The sequence below is a fragment of the Herpailurus yagouaroundi genome, unplaced genomic scaffold (assembly GCF_014898765.1).
Source record: "Herpailurus yagouaroundi ecotype Mexico unplaced genomic scaffold, PumYag 77, whole genome shotgun sequence".
NCBI classification, from domain to species: Eukaryota; Metazoa; Chordata; class Mammalia; order Carnivora; family Felidae; genus Herpailurus; species Herpailurus yagouaroundi.
This window is the reverse complement of record NW_024412388.1, coordinates 63,797,945-63,821,207: the sequence shown is the minus strand read 5'-3', so window position 1 is coordinate 63,821,207 and position 23,263 is coordinate 63,797,945. Positions and strand designations below refer to the sequence as shown.

The 23,263-nt window shown below is 34.3% G+C and overlaps 1 protein-coding gene and 1 long non-coding RNA gene across 3 annotated transcripts in view; one reads left to right on the top strand and one right to left on the bottom strand.

Annotated features, from left to right (window-relative positions):
- Positions 1–23,263, top strand: part of LOC121027331 (uncharacterized) — a 50,374-nt gene that overhangs the window by 16,585 nt on the left and 10,526 nt on the right. Inside the window, exons 3-4 of the long non-coding RNA XR_005788666.1 lie at positions 21,208–21,352; positions 21,865–21,902. This is a non-coding gene — a long non-coding RNA (uncharacterized LOC121027331). The remainder of the gene's footprint in view (positions 1–21,207; positions 21,353–21,864; positions 21,903–23,263) is intronic.
- MSH4 (mutS homolog 4) overlaps positions 1–23,263 on the bottom strand; it is a 90,779-nt gene that overhangs the window by 61,178 nt on the left and 6,338 nt on the right. The window contains exons 3-8 of one of the 2 annotated variants that reach the window (XM_040470669.1): positions 20,979–21,139; positions 19,554–19,664; positions 15,195–15,310; positions 14,152–14,325; positions 9,201–9,373; positions 3,100–3,167 (exon numbers count right to left, since the gene is read on the bottom strand). In XM_040470669.1, the coding sequence (XP_040326603.1) occupies positions 3,100–3,167; positions 9,201–9,373; positions 14,152–14,325; positions 15,195–15,310; positions 19,554–19,664; positions 20,979–21,139 (803 nt within the window). Of the gene's footprint in view, positions 1–3,099; positions 3,168–9,200; positions 9,374–14,151; positions 14,326–15,194; positions 15,311–19,553; positions 19,665–20,978; positions 21,304–23,263 lie in introns of those variants that run through there. The other variant, XM_040470668.1, reaches the window with a different exon arrangement.

Genomic DNA, 23,263 nt, shown 5'->3' with positions numbered 1-23,263 from the left:
ATATATGCAAATTAATAGTATATACAAAATGTCCACTGTATAAAAAAGAAAAGAACTTCAGAGAAATAGACAAATCCACAATTATAGTTGAAGATATCAGCATCTGTTTCTTAATAATTGATACAATAAATAGATCCCCCAAAACAATAGATATATAATTGATACAATAAATAGATCCCCCAAAACAATAAAGATATAGATATAGACACTATCAATCAACCTGAATGGACATTCATGGAAAATTCAATTCCACAACAGCAAAATACACATTGTTTTCAAACATACATGGAACATTTACAAGAAAGATCATATTCTGGGCCATAAAAATGAGTCAATAAAGCTAAACGGATCCATATTAGACAATATGTGTCCTTGATCACTATGAAATTAGAGATCTCTACAGAAAGATATCTAGAAAGTTTCCAAATACTGGAAACTAAATAACAAAAAAATAGCCCATATGTCAAAGAATAAATTAAAAAGGAAATCAGAAAGTAGTTTTAACATTTTTGATTGGAAAAGGAAACACAACATATCAAAAATTGTGAAATATAGCTAAAGCATTACTCAGAGGGAAATTTATAGCACTACAATGACTATATTAAAAAAAAAGTCTCAAATGAATGATTCAGCTTCTCTCCTCACAACCTGAAAAAAGAGAAAACTAAGTACAGAGTAATCAGAAGAAGGAAAAAGGGAGAGGAAGAAGGAGAGGGAGAGGAAAACCAAGAAACAGACTTCAACTATAGAGAACAAACTGATGGTTACCAGAAGGAAGATGGGTAGTGAGTGGGTTGGGTTAAATGGGTAATGGATATAAAGGAGTGCACTTGTTGTGATGAGCACTGGATGGTGTGTGTGCAAGTGTTGAATCACTAAATTCCACACCCAAAATTAATGTTACACTGTATGTTAACTGGAATTGAAATTAAAAACTTGTAAGGGAAAAAATAACAAATAAATAAATATTCAATAAAAAAAAAGACTGATAAAAGCAGAAATCCACGAAATGGAGAACATGAAAAAGAAATCAATTAAATCAAACAATGGTTTCTTGAGAAGACCAATAAATTTGATAACCTCTAGTCAGAATGACTAACAAAAAAGAGAGAGGCACCTGGGTTGCTCAGTTGGTTAAGCAACCAACTCTTGATTTTGACTCAAGTCATGATCTCACAGTTCATGAGATCCAGCTCCTTCTTGGGCTCTGCACCGACAGTGTGAAACCTATTCAGGATTCTCTCTTGCCCTCTCTCTGCTCCTCCCATGCTTGCATGCATGTGCATACTTGGTTGCTCTTTCTCTCTCAAAATAAATAAACTTTAAAAAACAAAGGAAAAAGAGAATATTCAATTACCAACATCAAGAATAAGTGAGGGGGAGCACCTGGGTGGTTCAGTTGGTTGAGCCTCATACTACTGATTTCGGCTCAGGTTGTGATCTCACAGTTCATGAAATCTGGCACCTCCTTGGCCTCTGCACCAACAGCGAGGAACCTGCTTAGAATTCTCTCTCACCCTGTCTCTCTGCCCTCCTCTGCTCACCTGCACGCATGCTCTCTCTCTCAAAATAAATAAACTTCAAAAAATAAAGAGTAAGAGAGGTATATCATGCAAACTTTAGAAATATAAAAAGGACAGTAAGGAGGTTATTGAACAGCGTAATGAGGGTTATGAAGTAAGGAGGTTATGTACAAGTAAGGAGGTTATGTACAAGGAGGTTATGTACAAGGTTATGTACAAGTAAGGAGGTTATGAACAATGTTAATGCCAATACATTCAACAAGTTGGGTGAAATGACAAATTATTTGAAAGACACAATCTACCAAAGCTCATACAAGAAACAGGTAACCTGAATAGCACCATATCTATTTAAGAAGTTGACTTTATAGTCAAAAACCTTCCTAGAAAAAAAAAAAAAAAGTCCAGGTTCTAATGGCTTCATTTGTGACCTCTACCAAACATTTAAGGTAGAAATAATACCAGTTCTACACAAACTGTACCAGAAAGTTAAAGAGGAGGGAAAGCTTCCAAACTCCTGTTATGAATGTAACTAATTTGGTTCCAGACATCAGTTGTTTTAGGTTACTTCCCAGTTGTATATATTAAATTATAAGGTATTTCAACTATTTAAGGAAACTTCTTATTCTGTGCCTGGCCAACAGCCAAAACATTTCCATCCATCAGATAATGTTTTTATTATAAATGAACCTAAAGAGGTTATCTCTACAATATGGAAAGACTCCTGAAACATAGATTAATTAGATTTCAGTGGATTTGCAAATTAATCAATTTAAAATCAAACTACTGATGTACAAGATTCTTTTCTTTTTAAAGCATATGAGCAAAAATATGCATGTATTTCATTAAAGTAAATATTTTTCTGTTCACTTTAACAGAAGAATAAAAACCATATATGATTTTCCTTACAGGATGTGCCTATAAGCACTAAGTATTTAAATCTGAAAAATATTCAAAGATGTTTCATCTTAAAGTTTAAGCATATCTGAAGGCTAATCAAACTTCACATAATGTTCACTTTTAAGAAGCACCTATCTCTTTGGATCTAATATAAATTTTATCTAGTTATTTATTAAATATTATAATCTAAGTTTTAAAAAATTATATACAAAACTAATACTTAATGAAAATATGCCAATTCTCCAACTAAGAATCTTAATTTTACTATAAAATATAATAGAAAATTAAGAAAAAAATGTTTCTTTTAAAAAGGCATAAACATGCTCCAGATATTAATAATGAAGTACTTTTCCAAAACTTTTTTTTAAAGTTGGTTTATTTATTTTGAGAGAGAGAAGGGGAGCAAGTGGGAGAGGGGCAGGGAGAGAGGGAGAGAGAGAATTCCAAGCACACTCCATGTTCAGCACAGAGCTAGACACAGGGCTCAATCTCACAACAGAGAAAACACGCTACAAGATCACAACCTAAGCCAATATCAAAGAGTCAGATACTTACCCACTGAGCCACTCAGGTGCCCTCCAAAACATTTTGATACTTTTTTATTATTATATCACATTAAGACAAGTTATATCACATAAAATATAGTAACATAATATATAATATATACATAGATACATACCGTGTCTTGCTTTGGAATCTGGACTAAAACAGAAAGAAGCTGCTCTGTATCAAGAAATCTTGATATAACTGAAAAAAGAAACATGTGCATTTAAACTTTGTGTTAGACAAATTTTTGACTGTGCAGGGAGTCAGTGCCCCTAACCCCCATGTTATTCAAGGGACAACTGTATATCTATGTCTGTCTATATCCATAACTATATCTACATCTATATGTGTGTATCTAGCTAGCTAGCTAGCTAGCTATCGCATGTTCTTTATCCAACATCCGTTGACACTTAGGTTGTTTCCATATCTTGGTATTATAAATAAAATTGTAATCAACAACGACAAAAAAATTTTTAAAAAACTTTGTGTTACAGTTCAAAATATACAGTATTTATATAAAGTATTATCCTCAAATAATAAAACAGAACGGTTCTACCTACATACATTATGTGTTTTAATTGTCTTTACCTATCTTACATGTCAGGAATAAAACAATAAATTCTAATGATCTTTTCTTAATTTTATTAGTTATAATCCATCTTCAAATCTGATACTATTGATTACCCTTTCCTTCTAAAAACTACACTTCTCTGGCTTTTAGATGCTAATTATAAATTTCTTTTCACCTTTTTGATCTCTAACTTTTCTTCCTGATACTTAAGATTAGTTTGTTTAAAAACTCAGTTCAACCACTAACCATGTCACCTAACAGAATTTACCTACCTTCTCTGAACTTTGGTTGTTCTTATTTTTAAAATGTGGATTGTAACATCTACCTCCTATGGTTGTTGTGAGGATTAAAGGAGATAATATGTGTAAAGTTCCTTGCACATACCCGAGTTCAAAACTGTTCTTTTGCTTTTTTCAACTCACTTTCCAGCTTAAAATATTCTATAAAAGTAACTGTATGATAACTGTAATCTATCCCTTTTAAATATCTCCAGTTTTTTTTAAACCTTGCCATTTAACATACAGACTTTTTAATGAACTCATTTCCTCATACTTAAAATACAGTGAACTATAGTAACTCTTTTTAATAACTCATGATTATTATCATCACTGAAACATATGACCTCAGAACTTTTGTGTAGACTTATTATTGATACTTTCACAAAGTGGCTCCAACCTGTTACACTTAAAGAAAACAAAAAGACAAAAACTGTACATTGCTTTCTTCCTGTTCAAGTTGTCAGGTATCTTGTGATAGTTTTCAGTTGCCTACCTCTAGAACTCTGACCCTTTCGAATCTGCTGCTTCTAATTACTTATGTTAAAACTATGTTGAAGAAGTAACAGTAAATAGACTGAGCATGCTACTGTTATTACTGTTCAATAAAACATAATACTATTACGACATTTTACATGTGATTCCACTAATCAGACTCTTAAACCCTCATATGGATTGGCCTTTTTCTTTTTTGGTCTTTTCTTCTTCCCTTCCCTAAATCTACCATAACAACCAGGCTAATGTTTCTAAAATAAAGGTTTGGTCATATTACTCTCCTGGTTCAGAATCATCAGCTCCCTACTACTTGCAGGAAAAAAAAAAAAACCAAATTTCTTAGCATTACATAAAAGCCCTTCACAAGCTAGCCCCAATCCTCATTTCCTGCTATTCCTCAAGGCTTCAAATTGTAAGTAACCACCGGCCATGCCTTAAACACATCAAACTCTTTCATATCAACTGCAAATATAACTGCAGAAGCTTATGGTAACTCTATCTTCCCCCAGTTCCTAGAAAAGCAAGTGTACCCTAGAAAGTAATGACCACTCAAGATCACAGCCAATAGCAGATATTTATCCCCGCCACTACATCCACAAAAACATTTTTGTCGCCCTATGTGCATCAGCATACCTCGCACAGGTATGTTTCCTTTGTCTTAATTACCATTTCTAGGCCTCTCTTGTCAAAATCCTACCCATTCCTTTAATATAGAACAGAAGTATTATCTTTGGATCCTGGATTCTGTCTTTATCCCAGCTCACTCTTCTGTGTTCCCATAAAATAATACTCAATTATTATTGCATTGATTGCATTGTATCAATTATTTATTTAGAATTCTCCTCCTCTAACAGGAGTATAAGATCCTTGAGGACAGAAACTTATAGCTTAATCCTCCACGTTTTTATCCCTAATACCTATAAAATGCCTAAATAAAGTAAGTACTAGGTCATTGTTGTTTTAATGAGATTCAGATTCTCCTATTTTAATGAAGCATAAAAACTACCCTCCCGGGGCACCTGGGTGGCTCCGTCAGTTAAGTGTCTGACTTCGGCTCAGGTCACGATCTTCTGGTCGGTGAGTTTGAGCTCCACTTTGGGCTGTGTGCTGACAACTCAGAGCCTGAAGCCTGCTCTGGATTGTGTGTCTCCCTCTCTCTGCCCCTCCCCACTCACACTCTGTCTCTCTCTCTCTCTCTCTCTCTCTCTCTCCCAAAAATAAACAAAAACAAACAAACAAAACTACCCTCCCACCTTGCTCTGTCTCTGTTCTTGCTCCCATACTTTATTGTATGTTAAGATAAATTATAAACTGTCAAGATATAGAATGCATAGAAGTGTTTTACATATGTAGATGCAAATTTTAAAACTTTCAGGTATAAGAAATTATAAAGCTTAGGGCCCCTAGGTGGTTCAGTCAGTTAAGCATCTGACTCTTGATTTTGGCTCAGGTCATGATCTCAGTTTGTGAGTTCAAGCGTTGCATCAGGCTCTGTGCTGACAGTGCAGAGTCTGCTTGGGATTCTCTCTCCCCCTCTCTCTCTCTGCCCCTTCCTGCTTGAGCTCTTTCTCTCTCAAAATAAATAAATAAACATTTAAAAAGTTTTTTAGAAATAGTAAAAAAAATGAAATTAAAGTTTAAAATATATCAAAATTAAAGTTTCAAACAAAGAAAATTCAAGTTTTTCATTAATATCCTATAAAACACAATCTTGGAAACAACAGAATACAATTTTCAACAAGTTCAATAATAAATCAATAGTTTAACAAATATTAACACCTGTTATATCCTAGCCTCTAATGGGAATCCTCCAATAAAACATGCACTTACAATCCAGTAAGGTAAGTGACAAAATAAGATACTACATAACGAGATGTAGAAAAAAAGACTAGCACAGACTTGAGGAGTCAGAAAGGCTTCTAGCATAAGTGACATCTAAACTGGAATGGTAAAAGATGAACTGTAGTTAGCTAAGGATTGCTTGGGAGGAGAGGTCGCAAGCTATGGAGAAGGAAAATTCTAGGCAAAGAGTACAGAGTACCAAGCTTGAACCATGAGAGAGGATCTGTTCAAGTAACTAAAAAAGGTCAATTATACTAAAAGGCAGAATGCAAAACGAGGAGTAGCAAGAGATGCTGTGGGAGATGACAGGGAAAAAGTCATATAGAAGAGTCTGGACTTTATACCAAAAGTAATGAGAAGAGATTGAATAATTTTATGTAAGTGGGTTATGTGGTACCCCCAAAGATGTCCATATCCTAATTGTTGCAACGTGCAAATATGTTACCTAGTAAACAAAACTTTGAAGATGGAATTAAGTTAAGCATCTTGAAATAGATTATTCTGGATTTTTATTGGTCCTTAAGTAATCACAAGAGTCCTTATAAGACAGAGGCAGTAGGATCAATTAGAAAAAGAAGATACAAGGACAGAAGCAGAGGTCAGAAAGTAGAAAAGATACTATACGTATGGCTTTTAAGATGGAGAAAGTCCAATGAACCAAGGAATAGTATACAGCCTCCAGAAACTGGAAAAGGTAAGGAAATACATTGGCCCATAGAACCTCCAGAAGGAATGTGAACTGCTAACATTGATTTTAGCCCAACAGAACTGATTTCTGACTTCCAGAACTCTAAGAAAATAAATTCATGTTATTATAAGCCACTAAATTTGTGGTAATTTGTTATACCAACAATAAAAATCAAAACAGAGTAATATGCTAAGAATTATATTTTCAAAATCTCATTCAGGCTGCAGTATAGAGAAGAGACTATAAAAAGAAATACTGGAGGAAAGAGATCAAACACAAGGCTGTTACAATAAATCAAAAAATATATAAATGGTAGCCCAGGTTGGGAGCTGCAGCACTGGGAATAGAAGCCAACGCATTCAAAAGATATATAGGAAGGAGACTTTGCAGAATTTGATGATTGATTTCAGGGAAGAGAAGAGTTAAGAATGACTTCCTGGTATCTGTCGTGGTAGAGAGGCTGGATGTATAACTCTTCACTGAAATAAGGAAGAATGATTTAGAAAGGAGGATGGCACAGTTTGGACACAATGAATTTGAAATGATTGAGAAAGATCTAATAAGTGTTCAGTAGACAATAAGATATATGGGGCTAAAAGTCTGTAGAGATGTCTGGGCATGAAATGTACATTTGGAAGTCGTGACTATGTGAATGATAATTATAAAACCAATTATAAAACCTTGATTTTGGCTCAGGTCATGATCCCAGAATTATGGGATTGAGCCCTGTGTCAGGCTCCACGTTTAGCACGGAGCTTGGGGTTCTCTCTCTCTCTCCCTCTTCCTTCCCCTCTGCTCACCTTATCTTTCTCTTCTTCTAATTTATAGGCTAACTTGTTGAAAGACAAATTTTCCACACTCGCTATCGTCTCTTAACTACATTTCAATCTGCTGCAGTCTTGTTTCTGTGCTGTGTGAGATTCCTCTAGTCAAGGTTACTGTAGTAGATATTCCTGGTTCTTTGTCAAGATCCTCTTGGGTCTCTTTTATCTTTCTGTGTACCCCTTGTCTTGCTCTGCATGGCTTTTCTTCTGCTGGCCCACACCTGGAGTCTTTTTGGAGTCCTGCCCCTAGACTGTTACAGCACTTTGCTCTCAAGCAGAGGGCCAAAAGCGCCCTGCACTCCTTAAGTCACTAAATGAAGTGGGAGTGTGAAAGCCCCACTCTGAAAACCCTAAATGCAACTTAATGTCCAGAAGTATCAGTTGAAGTTACCTTATTTAGGATGTTGCCTGAAATTATACTTTTGCTTGGCTTTTTCTCCCCTTCCCTGTCTTTTTCTCCTTTCCTGTTTTCTCTTACAAGCACATTCTTATTAATAAACCATATTCACATCAATCCTCATATCAGGATCTGCTCCTGAAGAACCCAACCTAAGATAGTCATCCACAGGTTCACCATTGTTAAGTTTAATGGACACATATTAGTTCTATTTGAACTCCAATTAAGATGATACTACTAAATATCTCTCCTTATTGAATTACTGCCTTTTTTTATAGTAATTTTCTTCATACTTCTTTGTATTTCCCTTCTTTTTTTAGCTCTGAAATTTATTTCTTTAAAAATTTACACATGGGGTACTTGGCTGACTCAGTTGGTGGAACATGTAATTCTTGATCTTGGGGTTGTGGCATTTTCCCAATGCCTTCTAGATTTTCATGTATCACTTCAGTTTAGACTCCCAGAACACCAGGTGGGATGGCTAGGATAGTGGGTGTATGAAAGACCGATCAAGCTGCTAGGAACCAGGAATTGGACTGGGATCAGTGCATATATATTCTCCTTTCGCCCATACATTTTTTTTTTTTTAAGAGAGAGAGAGAGAGAGAGAGAGAGAGAGAGCACAAGGAGGGCAGCGGGGGGTGGAGGTAGAGAGAGGGAGAGGGGGATCCAGAGAGAGAGAGAGAGAGACAGAGACAGAGACAGAGACACAGACAGAGAGAGAATCCCAAGCAGGTTCTGTGCTGTCCTGACATGGGGCTTGATCCCACAAACCTGGGTTCATGACCTGAGTGAAAATCAACAGTTGGATGTTCAACTCACTGAGCCACCCAGATGCCCCACCCATAGATTTAAGAAGAGAACTGTACTTCCCTATGAGTGAACAAATAGCCAGGTGCAAAAGGCAATTCTCTTACCTTATGTTATCGGGCTTGAATTGTGTCCCCCAAAAAGATATTTTGAAGTCCTAAACCCTGGTATCTGAATGTGACCTTATTTGGAAATTGGATCTTTATAGATATAATCAAGTTAAGATAAGGTTATTAGGGTGAGCCTTAATCCAATATGACTAGTATTCTTATAAGGAGACAATGTATTTACTAAATAATTTGTATTCATAAAATTAGATTATATTCATTTACCTGACTGAAGTCCAAAGAAGAGTTCTTCATCTTGAAGTAGCTCTTGAACACAATCTAATCTCATGTTAATGGTTTCAATATCAACTAAAGGTTCTAATATATTAGAACGAAGTCTTCTACTTCCTCCAGGAGTCTTAGTGTAATTTAGAACACCAAACAGTGTGTGATTATTCCTTTGAAAACACAAATTGGGAAAATTTCATTAATTATACAGGAAATATCCAAATAAAAGTTACCATTTAGCTTTCTAAATAATCCTGTCATCTAAAGTAGTGATTCTCAAACTTTCAGGTGCATACAAATCACATGGGGAATTCTAATTCAGTAAGTCTGAGATGAGGCCTGAGAATATATATTTTGAATAAGCTTCCAAGTACACTATCAATGAACCATGCTTTCATTAACAAAGGATAGACATATCTTCTTGCATTTAATGAATTTTTTCATAGGTCAGCTACAATATTCAGACTAATATAAAATGTTCTAGCCCATGACATTCCATCAATAATAGAAAGATATCAGTAATTTCACACTGAAAAAAAATGTATATTTAATATAATCACTTTGTTCTAACTTAAGAAGAAAACTACAAGTAAAAGAGAAGAAAAGAATTTCAGGTACAGAAAAGCGTTAAGCAAACCAACAACCAAAACAGGATTGTATAGAGAATGACCAGGAAGGTTACTTTAGTTAAGTTCGTTGAGAAAGACCTATATGTGTATTTGATAGTTGAATTCAAAAGGTATCCTTGCAAAGATGATGATGGGATGGGGATGATGCTGACAACAGGTAACATATACTGAACACTAAGCATGTGCCAGGCATTGTTATAAGCACTTTGCATATATCAACTTATTTAATTCTAATAACCACTACGAGGTAGATGTTATATTTACATTTTACAAGATAAGGAACGAAGCACAAAGAAATTAAGTAACTTGTCCAAGGTTTCCAAATAAGTAAATAACAAGAAAAGAGCTATCAGTTAAAAAGGGCCATCAGAACACTAATTTAAGCCCAGCAATCCTTTCTGGTTCCAGAACCAAAAAGAAGATCAAGATTGGTGGGAATATGCAAGTAAAAGTAAGAATGGAGGGAGATAAAGAAGTTGATAGAGGTCAGGACATAGAAGTCCTTGTATGCCATGGTAAAGACTGGATACTATTCTAAATGTAATGGGAGCCACTGGAAGATTTTTAGCAGGACAGTTCCAAGATCTGATTCCTAAAGGATCACAGTCTGTCCACTAGATCAAGAATAGACTAAGTGTAGGAGGGTAAAAAGAAGGCAGAGAAACAAGTTAGGGGCTATTACAATAGTCCAGACTAAAATGATAGAGGTTTGGGTTAGGGTGTAGCCTTGGAAATGGTTAAGATGTGATCCAGAACTGGTATGTATTCTAAAGGCTGACTCAAGGGGATTTAGTAGTGGATTGAATCTGGGTTGAATATGAGTTGAAAAAGGAGAGAAAACTAGAATGACTCTTAGTCTTAGTAGATTTTTGGTATATCTGTATTTTTTTTTAAGTAAACTTTACCCCCCAACATGTGGGCGAACTCACAACCCTGAGATCAAGAGTTGTATGCTATACCAACCAGCCAGGTACCCCTGGTATATCAATTTAAACAAATTTTTAAAGAACTACTCAAACGAAGTCCTGGTGGAGTAGGATTGGGGGTTTCAGCACAGGCACTTTTTTTTTTTTTTTCAACATTTGAGAACTGGCCTTCTGTAGGAAAAAAGGAAGTGAGCAGCACACCCAAACCTGCCATTTGCTATAGAAATTGAAGGGTGAAACTGAACAGGTTACCAGCCTATAAAAGCATTAGAGCTATTCAGATAGCTCAGGAGGTAGAATATCTATCTCTTAACCTGATATTCTTTGGCTCAAGTCTGTGAAGAAACCTCAATTTCTCCTTTTCAACTATAATGTGACCTCCCAGAGGTCAAATATCCTGTCACTTAATATACAGCAGGAACTCAAGCAATGTTTGACAATGATAATGATAAATAATGATGAACTATGAAATGTGACAAAGTATAAAACATTTTGTAATAATTACCAGCCTTAGTTATGGACTTTCTATTTACTGTTATTGTAACATAGAAAGTAACAGAGAAATTTTTCTAGATATTATTTTAATCCTTTTTTAAGTAGCAAGAGGAAAAATATTACTTATTCACTAAGCTGAAAAGAAATAATAACTACAATTAACTATAAATTCTTTAAGGCTGTAATTTTAGACCATCACTAATCAATGGAACTGCAAAGGTACTGAGACCACCATACTGATAGATAACTAAAAGTAGTATATACAGTACCACTCTTACTAAAAGTTGTATCAACAGGTCCTGGGTAGATCTAAACTACTCGTAAGAATTAGAATATAAATAATTAACAAAATTAGCCTGTGTTTCTAAGTTTACAACAGCAAATAATGTCTGACAATTTCACATAATGGAAAGTGAAGCCAAGATAAGAATATACAAAATGATAGGGGCGCCTGGGTGGCGCAGTCGGTTAAGCGTCCGACTTCAGCCAGGTCACGATCTCGCGGTCCGTGAGTTCGAGCCCCGCGTCGGGCTCTGGGCTGATGGCTCAGAGCCTGGAGCCTGTTTCCGAGTCTGTGTCTCCCTCTCTCTCTGCCCCTCCCCCGTTCATGCTCTGTCTCTCTCTGTCCCAAAAAATAAATAAACGTTGAAAAAAAAAATAAAAAAAAAAAAAAAAGAATATACAAAATGACAGAGATATTTAAACAACTATGGCTCTAAACTGGCACTGAGCACCTTAAGGTTTTAACTGTCTAAAGTGCTCTTTATTCCCATCAATACTCTTAATATTAAAATTCATAATCATTTTAAGTTTATCCCTTTCATTGATGACTGATGTTATATTTAATTACCAGAAGCTTATATTTAACTACTTCAAGCTTACTTACTTCCAGCCTGTACTTTACCAATTCGTAATACTGTTTCCTTGTATATAGCATATTATTCCATTGAAAATCATGCTTTCAAGACTTTATTTTTCACTGTCATACCATCTTTCCTATTTCTTCATCTGGGTAACTCCCACTTATATTTCAAAACTTACCTCGTGTATTATCTCCTCTAGAAAGACTTTCCTAATTACTTTCCTTTAACCCTTAACCCAAGCCCAATTAACTCTCTTTCTCTGCTATGAGAAATGCATCATTTTTATGCAAACTTTTATCACCATACTTAGTATGTGCTAATAATGCCATCTATGTGTCTCCTCTAGATTGTAATTCCTCAAGGAGAAAAACCGTGGCTCATTAATTATTTGTACCAAATTGAACCCATGTTAATACATCCCCACTACACTGTCACATGTTGATTATGTTATTTTCTATTAACATTTTAATTCTAAGTACCCCACTATGAAATCTATAAACACTGTGTCTGTCTGCACACATCTCTCTCTCTGTCTCTCTCTCATGCTCACCATCAATATTCCTGGTACTCTAAATAAAGTTAATAATAAACCAATAAAACCAGCAATCTAGTCATATACCATACACCCAGTTGATCAACTATTTTTATCTTCTCAAATAATTACACAGACCCTTAAATTTCCTGTACTTGATGCTTTTAAAGCTCCTTATTCCAACTTTGTGGTATTCTGGATACAGTATCTTCTTTTCATTGTGGTAAAACACACAACATAAATTTTATATTTTTATCATTTTAAGTACACAATTCAGTGTCATTGAATATACCCACAGTATTGTACAACCACTTCCACTCCCCATTTCCAGAACTTTTTCATCATCCCAAGCAGAAACTGAATCCACCAAATAGTAACTACCCATTCCCAACTGTCCCCAGTCCCTGATAATTTTTGCCTTTCTGTCTCTGTTGATTTGCCTAGTCTAGGTACCTAAGTGGAATTATAAAATATTTTTCCTTTTGTGTTTGGCTTATTTCACTTAGTACAATGTGTTCACAATCCATATATCTTGTGGCATGTATCAGAATTTGACCCATTTTTAAGGCTGAATGATATTCCATTATACATTATCTATATATCTTATTCCATTTATCTAGTCAGTCACTCATTGTTAGACATTTGGTTCATTTCCACCTTTTGGCTACTGTGAATAATGCTGCTATGAACATTTGTGTGCAAGTATCTGAGTCTCTGCTTTCAATTTTTTTTGCTATATACTTAGAAGTGGAGGGGCGCCTGGGTGGCTCAGTCGGTTAAGCGTCCGACTTCGCTCAGGTCATGATCTCACGCTCGGTGGGTTCAAGCCCCGCGTCGGGCTCTGGGCTGACAGCTCAGAGCCTGGAGCCTGTTTCGGATTCTGTGTCTCCCTCTTTCTCTGACCCTCCCCTATTCATGCTCTCTCTCTCTCTCTCTCTGTCTCAAAAATAAATAAATGTTAAAAAAAAAAAAAAGAAGTGGAATGCTGGATCATACAGTAGTTCTATATTTAACTTTTTGAGGAACAACCATACTATTTCCCAAAGTGACTGTACCATTTGATATTCGCATCATAAATGTACCAGGGTTCTAATTTGTCCACATCCTGGCAAACATTTTTTTTCCATTTACTTGATAATGACCTCTTAATGGCTGGGAAGTAGCAATTGTAGTTTTGATTTGCATTTCTCTCATGACCAGTGATACTTATTATCTTCTCATGTGCTTATTGGCCATTTGTATATCTTCTTTGGAGAAATGTCCATTCAAGTCCTTTGCCTAGTTTTGAAATGGATTGTTTTTTTGTTGTTTCATACAAATATCTTTCTAAAATTTGACTTAGTGAAACATCTGAGCAGTTCAGCAACAATGGTACAATGATTAAAAATATGTTTATTCAATATTTCTACAATTTTTCAAAATGTAAAGTAACTATTCATAGAAAAATAGGACATAATAAAATACATTGATACATTTTTTAAGAAAAAAATTGGATGATCTTACCTACAGTCTTGATTATTAATTACTAATTCAAGGTTTTGGGCTGATGATGAATCTATCATGGCTGTCTGTTCACTACCCTGGAAACAAATCTTCAGCGATTTTGGTGCATAAACTGAATTTTGAATAAATTCAACATATTTTAATAAAGCTGCAACAGCTGCAAGACAGTAATACCTGAAAGGTGACCAAAGATACATCACTATACAATAAATAAAAATTTACAATAAATAAATCTTTACAATAAATGAAAATTATTGCTATAAAATAAAACATTTATTTCACCTCAATATTAGGAAAATTATAAATACTTGCATAGCATTGCTTAAATTCAAAGGGAAAAAAACACACCAAGTGTTACTTTTGAAAACTAGCTAAACAACCTCTAAAACATAAGAGTTGATAAAAATAGACAATTTTCTGAAGTCTGACACCTAAGGACTCCAATAAATCATGTGTTAGAAGACAATATTCAATTGTGTGTCAATTTTTGATGTACCATTCTAAGAATTCAAATAATGCTGAAAATGTCTGACAGCTTTAAAGGTAGAATTAGGAAGTTCTAATATATAGAAAACTGTCATGATCTTGATGAGGGGAGTCACTGATTAACTGAGTAAACAAATAGTCTAACCTGGCTCAAAGAAAGTATCTATTTAATATGTTCTAAAAAATATCCTTCCTAAAAATATCATTCCCTGTCTTAGCTGAGTCTCTTAGGAGTACAAAGTTACAGGAACACAGCTCTATGTCTCACATTTCTAGGTTACGGTAGCTACTTGAGCATTTCACTCCAAAGTAAAGTGAGCAGCAACCATAATGGCCACAGATTATGACTTATTTGGAGAAATTCAATACAAATTAAGTTACCAAGATATGCCTTGTGTATAAATTTTAGCTAAGTATTTTACTATTTTAGTAATTACTGAGTATGTATTATAAGCCAGACTTTTGTAAGGATACAGCAGAGAAAAAAAAAGATAAAAGACCTTGCTCTCATGGAACCCAAACTAGAGATTTATTACTTTCATTGAGTCATAACTTACTTGGACTGAACCTCCATTAGGACAGTACTAAATTCTGCTATGCATAGCTGTTCAATGTACTCTAGTCCTTTTGTTTCATTGAAGTATTTCCTTTGGATAGTAGTAAAATTAACGTTCTGAAAAGAAGTTTTAATTTCAAAATAAATTTTAAGTTTCATGCATTTGCCCAAAACTGCTTTCCGAAATACATGTAGGTACACGGATAAATACCATATAAAGTTTATTTTTTATTATTTATTATCTTCCAGAGTTAAATAGGACATTTTCTTATTTATGAAAAAAGTGACTGTTTTGCTAAGTGAATTATAGTAATCTATAGCTCTTATTAGACCATACTCATATGACATATAACTGAATATGGTAGGTACAATAATAAAAAATAAACATGAGAATCTCTGCCTTCTACTAATTTTATTCTACAGCAGCATCACCACCCAGGTTTTACTTTCAGTCTTACATACTCTAACATAATTAGAGAGAGTAGATCCTTTTAATATATTAGTTGCTGAGACTGAAAACACCAATTCCAGCCACCAAATCTAGGAGATGCTACCTACATGGGATGAATTTATTTAGAATAAAGAAAAGGAGATAAAGGAACTTTTTAAAAAGAGTAGGAAAAAAAGCATGGAGTTGTAGAGTAAAAGGTTTACCTACTCTGAATAAAGATAATAGGTAAGAAAGGTAATATAATAACAATGGACTATGAAAGAGCTAGAAGAAAGGGAAAAAAAATGAGGAGGTAGGGAATTTCTTATGCACCAAGATTGTTTTAAGTTATTTCAGCTAGTCTTTCACAATACCCTTTGACATAAGTCTTGTATTAACTATAATTGTCTTAAAAATAAATTCTAAAAAGTAGGCTTTCTAACACCATATATTTGATATATGCCAGAGATGAAACTTGAAACTAGATTTCTCTACCTACAAAGTCCTTCCACTTCATATTGCTTCTCATTTAATGAAATAATTTTTATGGTATGGTAATGATGATGATATTGAAAAATACACTGAAGAAGTTAATACTTTTACCCCAAATACTTCTGTGGTTCTCTCTCTCTCACCTCTTTAGGACTTTGTCCAAAAGTAAACTTATCAATGAGGTCATTTCTCTAGTTACCTTACATAAAATACCAATTCTCTAAAAGGTAGATTATTGATGGAAAAAAAAAGTAACTTAACTTGCACATGGTCACTCAACTTGCACATGGTTACTCAGAGTCAAGATCTGAAACAAGCACATTCTGACTCCTCTATTCATAAGCACTCTGCCATACTATCCTATATCTCAAGTGTGGTAAATGTATGTTGTTTTTGCCTTTGAAGGGCTCATCTACCTTACATTCTATGTGGTTTTGGTAGGACTGTCAATTACAGTGCTCTGTGCCCCACAGAAAGCAAATGACCAGAAATTAATCAATCACAGTGCTTCTAGCCTGAGAAATAGTGATTAGTCTAACATGTGGGAATGTGAATAAAGTAGGACCTATTGGGGTCCTTCCCTGGAATTTATATATGGACACCAGAAGAAAGAATATATTTTTTCTCTAAGTTGGCTAAGCTGAGATGACATCAATCTGGAGCCATCATAATCATCTTAAAACTCACAGAGGTAATCTGTCTACAATTAAAAAAAAAATGGTTGGGAATGCAAGCTGGTGCAGCCACTCTGGGAAATAGTATGGAGGTTCCTCAAAAAAACTAAAATAAAACTACACTACAACCCAGCAACTGCAATACTAGGCATTTATCCACGGGATATAGGTGTGCTGTTTCGAAGGGACACATGCACCCCCATGTTTACAGCAGCACTATCAACAATAGCCAAAGTATGGAAAGAGCCCAAATGTCCATCGATGGATGAATGGATAAAGAAGATGTGGTATATATATATATATATATAATGGGAGTATTACTTGGCAATCAAAAAGAATGAAATCTTGCCATTTGCAACTACGTGGATGGAACTGGAGGGTATTATGCTAAGTGAAATTAGAGAAAGACAAAAATCATATGACTTCACTCATATGAGGACTTTAAGATACAAAACAGATGAACATAAGGGAAGGGAAACAAAAATAATATAAAAACAGGGAGGGGGACAAAACAGAAGAGACTCATAAATATGGAGAACAATCTGAGGGTTATGGGAGGGGTTGTGGGAGGGGGGATGGGCTAAATGAATAAGGGGCAGTAAGGAATCTAATCCTGAAATCATTGTTGCACTAAATGCTAACTAATTTGGATGTAAACTTTAAAAAATAAAAAATAAAATTAAAAAAAATATTTCTGAATTACATATTTTAATAATAATATGATAGGACCAGTTAATTGGCAAAACTTTAAATTGTATTAGTATATATATTTTTTGCAACATAATAAAAGCTTATAGGAAAAGGCTTAAATCAGCTATGGAGATAGCCTGTGTTCTCTGTTTTAGCAAAATTCTTCGAAATGTTCTGAACAATGTTGACAATGTAAAGCTAATTATATGATAGTAACTGTGATTTCTGTTTTGCAAGTGGGGATAACTAAATGTCAAAAATGTAATGCCTGTGTTGCCCAAGTGACTGCAGGCTGACAGTCCAAATCATCCCAAAGCTGGTTGCTTTATACCTTTATACCATGTATATTCTTAAAAACATGTCATCCCAAGGTAATTTTAGCACAAATTTCCTTCAACAGGATTAAAGTATGATTTAGTGTTCTTAAAAAAATAAAATCGTGGTAAGGATGGGAGTAGGGGATAAGATCTATCCAATCATTCATTTGGGTTCTCAGTTACATAAATCAATAAATTCCCACCCACTCCCTTTTTTTTTTTTTACTTAAGCTAGTGTAAGTTGAATTTCTGTTACTTAACAAGCCAAAAACCTGGAATGCTTAAGCAGAGCAAAATAACAAAAGTTAGAAAAGTATATATAAATAGAGGTGATGAAAAGAAGTTTGAAGTAATGAATAAAAGAGATAACAGGTAAAGAGATCTGTATAATAGAAAGAACAGATTTATAATAGGGGCCATTTCTAGCAATAAGTCAAAGACAGCTGAGCTACACAGGATCTCTAAGAGCATGACAAGAAAACTTAAATGACTGCAGATGCTGAATATATTAACAACTACACTGGAATCTAAATCACAGCTTGATGCCAAATGTGTTAAAGATAAGGCTATAGACATAACAAAGTATAGTATATTCTGAAAATAATTTGCACTCCTGAGGTGTTATTCCAACTGCAATGCTACCTACTTGATTAGGGAACTACAACCCCCATTCCACAAAACATTTGCTAGAGGAAAGAGATAAACTGCATGTCGGAGACGTCCTGGCTTAGAGGGAGAACATTCGCTGGATAAAGTTTCCGAGCACTTATCTGTCACAGTCCCACAGATGGAGGCTTAGAGCAGTAGGCTAACTGTGAGGAGTACATGCTACCAGGGGAAGCTGAAACAATTCTGTAATACAGATCAAATTCTCTAAAAGGAAAAGTACTTGCTGATAGTGCTATTCCCTAGAATAAGAACCTCAATTTCAACTAGTCTGGCAGCACAATAACTAGTTTCCACAAAGCTCTACCTAAGGAAATTCAGTTTCGTTTTGTTTTGTTTTTCCTCTAAGGATCTACTTTCTATATACTCTGAGAAACCTCATTATCTGAAATATTTTCCCATTTGTTTAAAGTAGATCAAGGGGCGCCCGGGTGGTTCAGTCAGTTGAGTGTCCAAGTTGGGCTCAAGTCATGATCTCGTGGTTCAGGGGTGTGAGTCCCATGTGGGGCCTTGTGCTCAGAGCCTAGAGCCTGCTTCAAATTCTGTGTCTCCCCCGCCCTCTCTCTCTCTCTCTCTCTCTCTCTGACCCTCCCTCACTTAGGCTCTGTCTCTGTCTCTCAAAAATAAATAAACATTAAAAAAATTTTTTAAGTAGATCAAGGGTGCCAAATCAAGTAAGTGGATGTCCTGTCATTTTTTTATTTTGTGTATTAATAGTCCCTTAGCTTAGGACTTGTACTTAGTACTTTAGGGTAAATATAAAGTTACTCAAATTATTGTTCTCCAGAATGCCATTATAGAATGGATTTTAAATAAAGACCTTGGGGCGCCTGGTGGCTCAGTCAGTTAAGCATCCGAGTTCGGTTCAGGTCATGATCTCACGGCTTGTGGGCTCGAGCCCCACATTGGGCTCTGTGCTGACAGCTCAGAGCCCAGAGCCTCCTTCAGATTCTGTCTCCCTCTCTCTGCCCCTCCCCTGCTCATGATCTATCTCTCTTGGTCTCAAAAATAAACATTATAAATAAATAAATAAATAAATAAATAAATAAATAAGACCTTGAGTGTTACTATTGAGAATAAAAATCATTTACCTTGAAATTTTCTGTGATCAGAGTAAACAACTTAGTTGAATTCCCCACAACACAAGCAGTATTTGACATTATTATTTCCAAAGGTGATAGAATTTTGAGTTTAGTGATCACCTAAAATCATTTGAATAAATAATTTCTTAAATGTAAGCTTGGTATTCTCTAAAACCAAACAAGTGACATACTTTTTCTAAGAGATAAGTACTTAAAATAATACATAGTTACACAAAATTACAGCTGTTCTAATTATATGAGTTAAAAAACATATATCTAATAATGATATATTAAGCATTTCTATATAACCACAAATATAAAATAGCATAAACATAGGCTATATTTTAAGTCACAATAATTTGTAACAGCTCTAAACTAAAAAATTAATTTGAACTTATCAAATATATATTCCTAAAATAAGATGTTTTAAAATAAATTTTTCTACTCGTTATTTTATCTATCTCCATAAAAAACATACATTCAATAGTGTAACTATGGTGATTTAATCAATATAGTCACACTGGTACAGCTTAGAAGTTGAGCAGTATAGAAACACCGAAGAGAAATACCTGTGTTACAACTTATTCTTTTCACAATATAGTTGCATTTCTTAGAACCATTCTAGACACAGAAATTCTTAATCTGCCAAACATTCCTATTTTTAAAAAAGCTTTTTTTCCTATTTTTTAAAACTGCATAAAAATGTGAAATACCTGGGATAGTTAGCATGCAGTACTAGAATCATTTAGGCTGTCAGGTATATTAAAAAATTAATTACTGGTAGGAAAAGGAAACCTATGTATTGAAAAACCATAAAGAGGAATTAGGGAAAGGAAAAAAGAGGAATAAAATGCTGAAAATAACATTGTGTGATATATATATATATGTATATATTTTAATAATAGTAATTGGGTCAAATAACTTTTTAGAATATAGAGATTAGAAGCAGATTACTTCCACCTGGTTAAGGGACAGAAATTCCCATGACAATAGGCCAGTGGCCCAAATTAATGATAAGTGATAGGAAGTGAAGGCAAGAAGAGGTTAAATTATGACTGACCTCAAAGACCCATTTCCCGGAACTCTGGAAAATAAAATTCAAATACTGTCCAGTGGAAACAACCCTTTGGAGATGGCATTACTAATATACAGTCTTGGGAATGAGACCAGGAATTATTAATTTGAAGATGTTAATTTTAGAAACTAACAGTAATTTGAAATGTTCAAGTAACAGCAAAGCACATTATTTTTAGGACAAAATACATTCAAAAAATAAAAATCAGATGGAAAACAATTTTAACTCAGAGTAACCTACATTGGTGCATTGTAAATTACCTTTATTCCATGAAAAAGTAAACTAATTAGGAAAGCAGTGACTTGAAAATCTGCGTGCTGCTGAGTAAGTCAACCACTTTCTAAGAGTTTAATACCTACCTTCGCATATGTTGTGTTGTCTGCAAACTGAGACAATATAATTTGTGGGCTTTTTAAATCAATACTTGCCATTCCTATTTCACCTCTGGCAAGTCCTCTCCCTTCTACAACAGCTACAATAACTGATGGGGAGTGTATTGATACTGCAGATGAGGATGTAGCTGTTAAAAATTTTGTAAAAAGAAAATGTATAAGCATTAATAGTAGTACTTTCTCATTCTTTCCTCAGAAGATTCCAAGCACCAACTTTAGGACACAGTTATTAATATCCAAGGAAATAACTTTCTGTTCCTCATCAAAAACAACTTTTCACATCCAGACCAAATAAAAATGTTAACTCTCAAAAGTATTTTGCCAAAACTTCAAAATAAGAAGTAAGTTATATATTGCCTTATGTTGCATTTATTGGAATGGAGTTATGAAGGAACACTGAATTTGGGATCAGAAAACCTAGACTATTTATCCTACTCTGTCGTCTAAAAGCTATATGAATTTGAGCAAATTATTTCATGATAAGTAATCAAAAATTACAAGGCATAATGTAATAACTGCCCTGCCCAACTCAAGAGCTGGCTGAAAGAATCAAATGGGATTATATATATATGAATGCATTTTATAAAAAATAAAATATTATACAACTATAAACTCCAATTATATGTATTGTGTATTAAATGTGTAATGTTGGATACTTTATTAATGTGTCAAGACTACTCTAAATTCTTTATTTGGATTAATTAATTTGTCACAATTCTATCAAATAGATATCATTATTTACTCCATTTACTTATAAAGAAACTGATGCATGGATGGAACTAGTAGAGTCAGAATTTGCACACAGGCAGCCCAGCTCCAAATCTGATGCTCCTAACCTTTACATATATTACAGATTTTGAAATCTATGCCTTCCAAACAATGAACGTTTAGGTAAGTTGTTTAACCATAATAAAGCTACCATTTCTTCATCTGTAAACCAGAAATACCAAACCTTTTTCACAAAGTTGTTATAAGAATTAAATGCAATAACATAGAAGGGTTTTTTTGTAAAGCATATGAAATTACTTAAATATGGGACATTATCCATGGATGAAAAAATGTGTAAAATTTTATTGTCAAAAAACAAATTTACCTTTGATTTCCTTGTCAATCTTTCAATAGACCCTTTTCCCCCTCTTATCCCTTCCTGACCTAGATTCTTTTCTACCCTTCTATTACAATGTCTACAAAATTATCCATTTATGTTATCCGACTCAGTGGTTAACTTAAGAGTTCATTCAAAAATTTATTGTGTCTAGATCTTGAACTGAAAGCCAGCTTATACATTATGATCAAGTTTATATAAGATCTATGAAATCATTTTAAGTTCTGCAATAAAATATGACCTTCCTATTTTTATTTGGAAAATAAAGACTAACTTCCAGTGAAATTCAGTACACTCAGAAGATACCTCCCTTAAACTTCTAAAAGAATGCTTACACTGTCATGCTGATATAATTAGCATCCTAGTGCCTAAAGCTCTTATTATTTCCTTAAAATGGATCCTTAGAAGTCAATCACTGGAACAAAGGAAAACCACCATTTGTTAAGGATCTCCTACATATTGTCAGATTTCTTTCAGAATTGTACCGATTTTTTTTAAGTTTATTTAAGTAATCTCTACACTTAATGTGGGGCTCAAACCCACAACCCTGAAATCAAGAGCAACATGCTCTACCAACCAAGTCAGCCAGGTGCCCCTGTACTGATTTTTTTCCCCCAATTCCATCAATAGTATAGGAGATAAACCAATTTTACTGTATATTTACCATTCTTAACTTCTGAAATGGATTAGTAGTAGTAGTAGTAGTAGTAATATTGGGTAATTTAATGGACTGATACTAAATTTGTATTTTTGAAAATTACTATCAAAATTTAACATAAGTTAATATATCCATTTGTTTTCTATTTTTTAAAGAAATTCTTTTTTTCTTAATTCTGAAGTTTCTTTCCTCCTTTTTTAAATTAAAAAAAATTTTTTTTAAATGTTTACTCATTTTTGAGAGAGAAAGAACACTAGCAGGGGAGGGGTAAGAGTTAGGGAGACACAGAATCTGAAGCAGGTTCCAGGCTCTGAGCTGTCAGCACAGAGCCCGACATGGGGCTCAAACCCACAAACTGTGAGATCATGACCTGAGCCAAAGTCAGATGCTTAACCGAGCCACCCACGTACCCCTCTATATTTTATTTTGAGATATTTGTCCTTATAGAGTTTTTACTAAATTTTAATGTTTTTCATTTATGAGAATTTT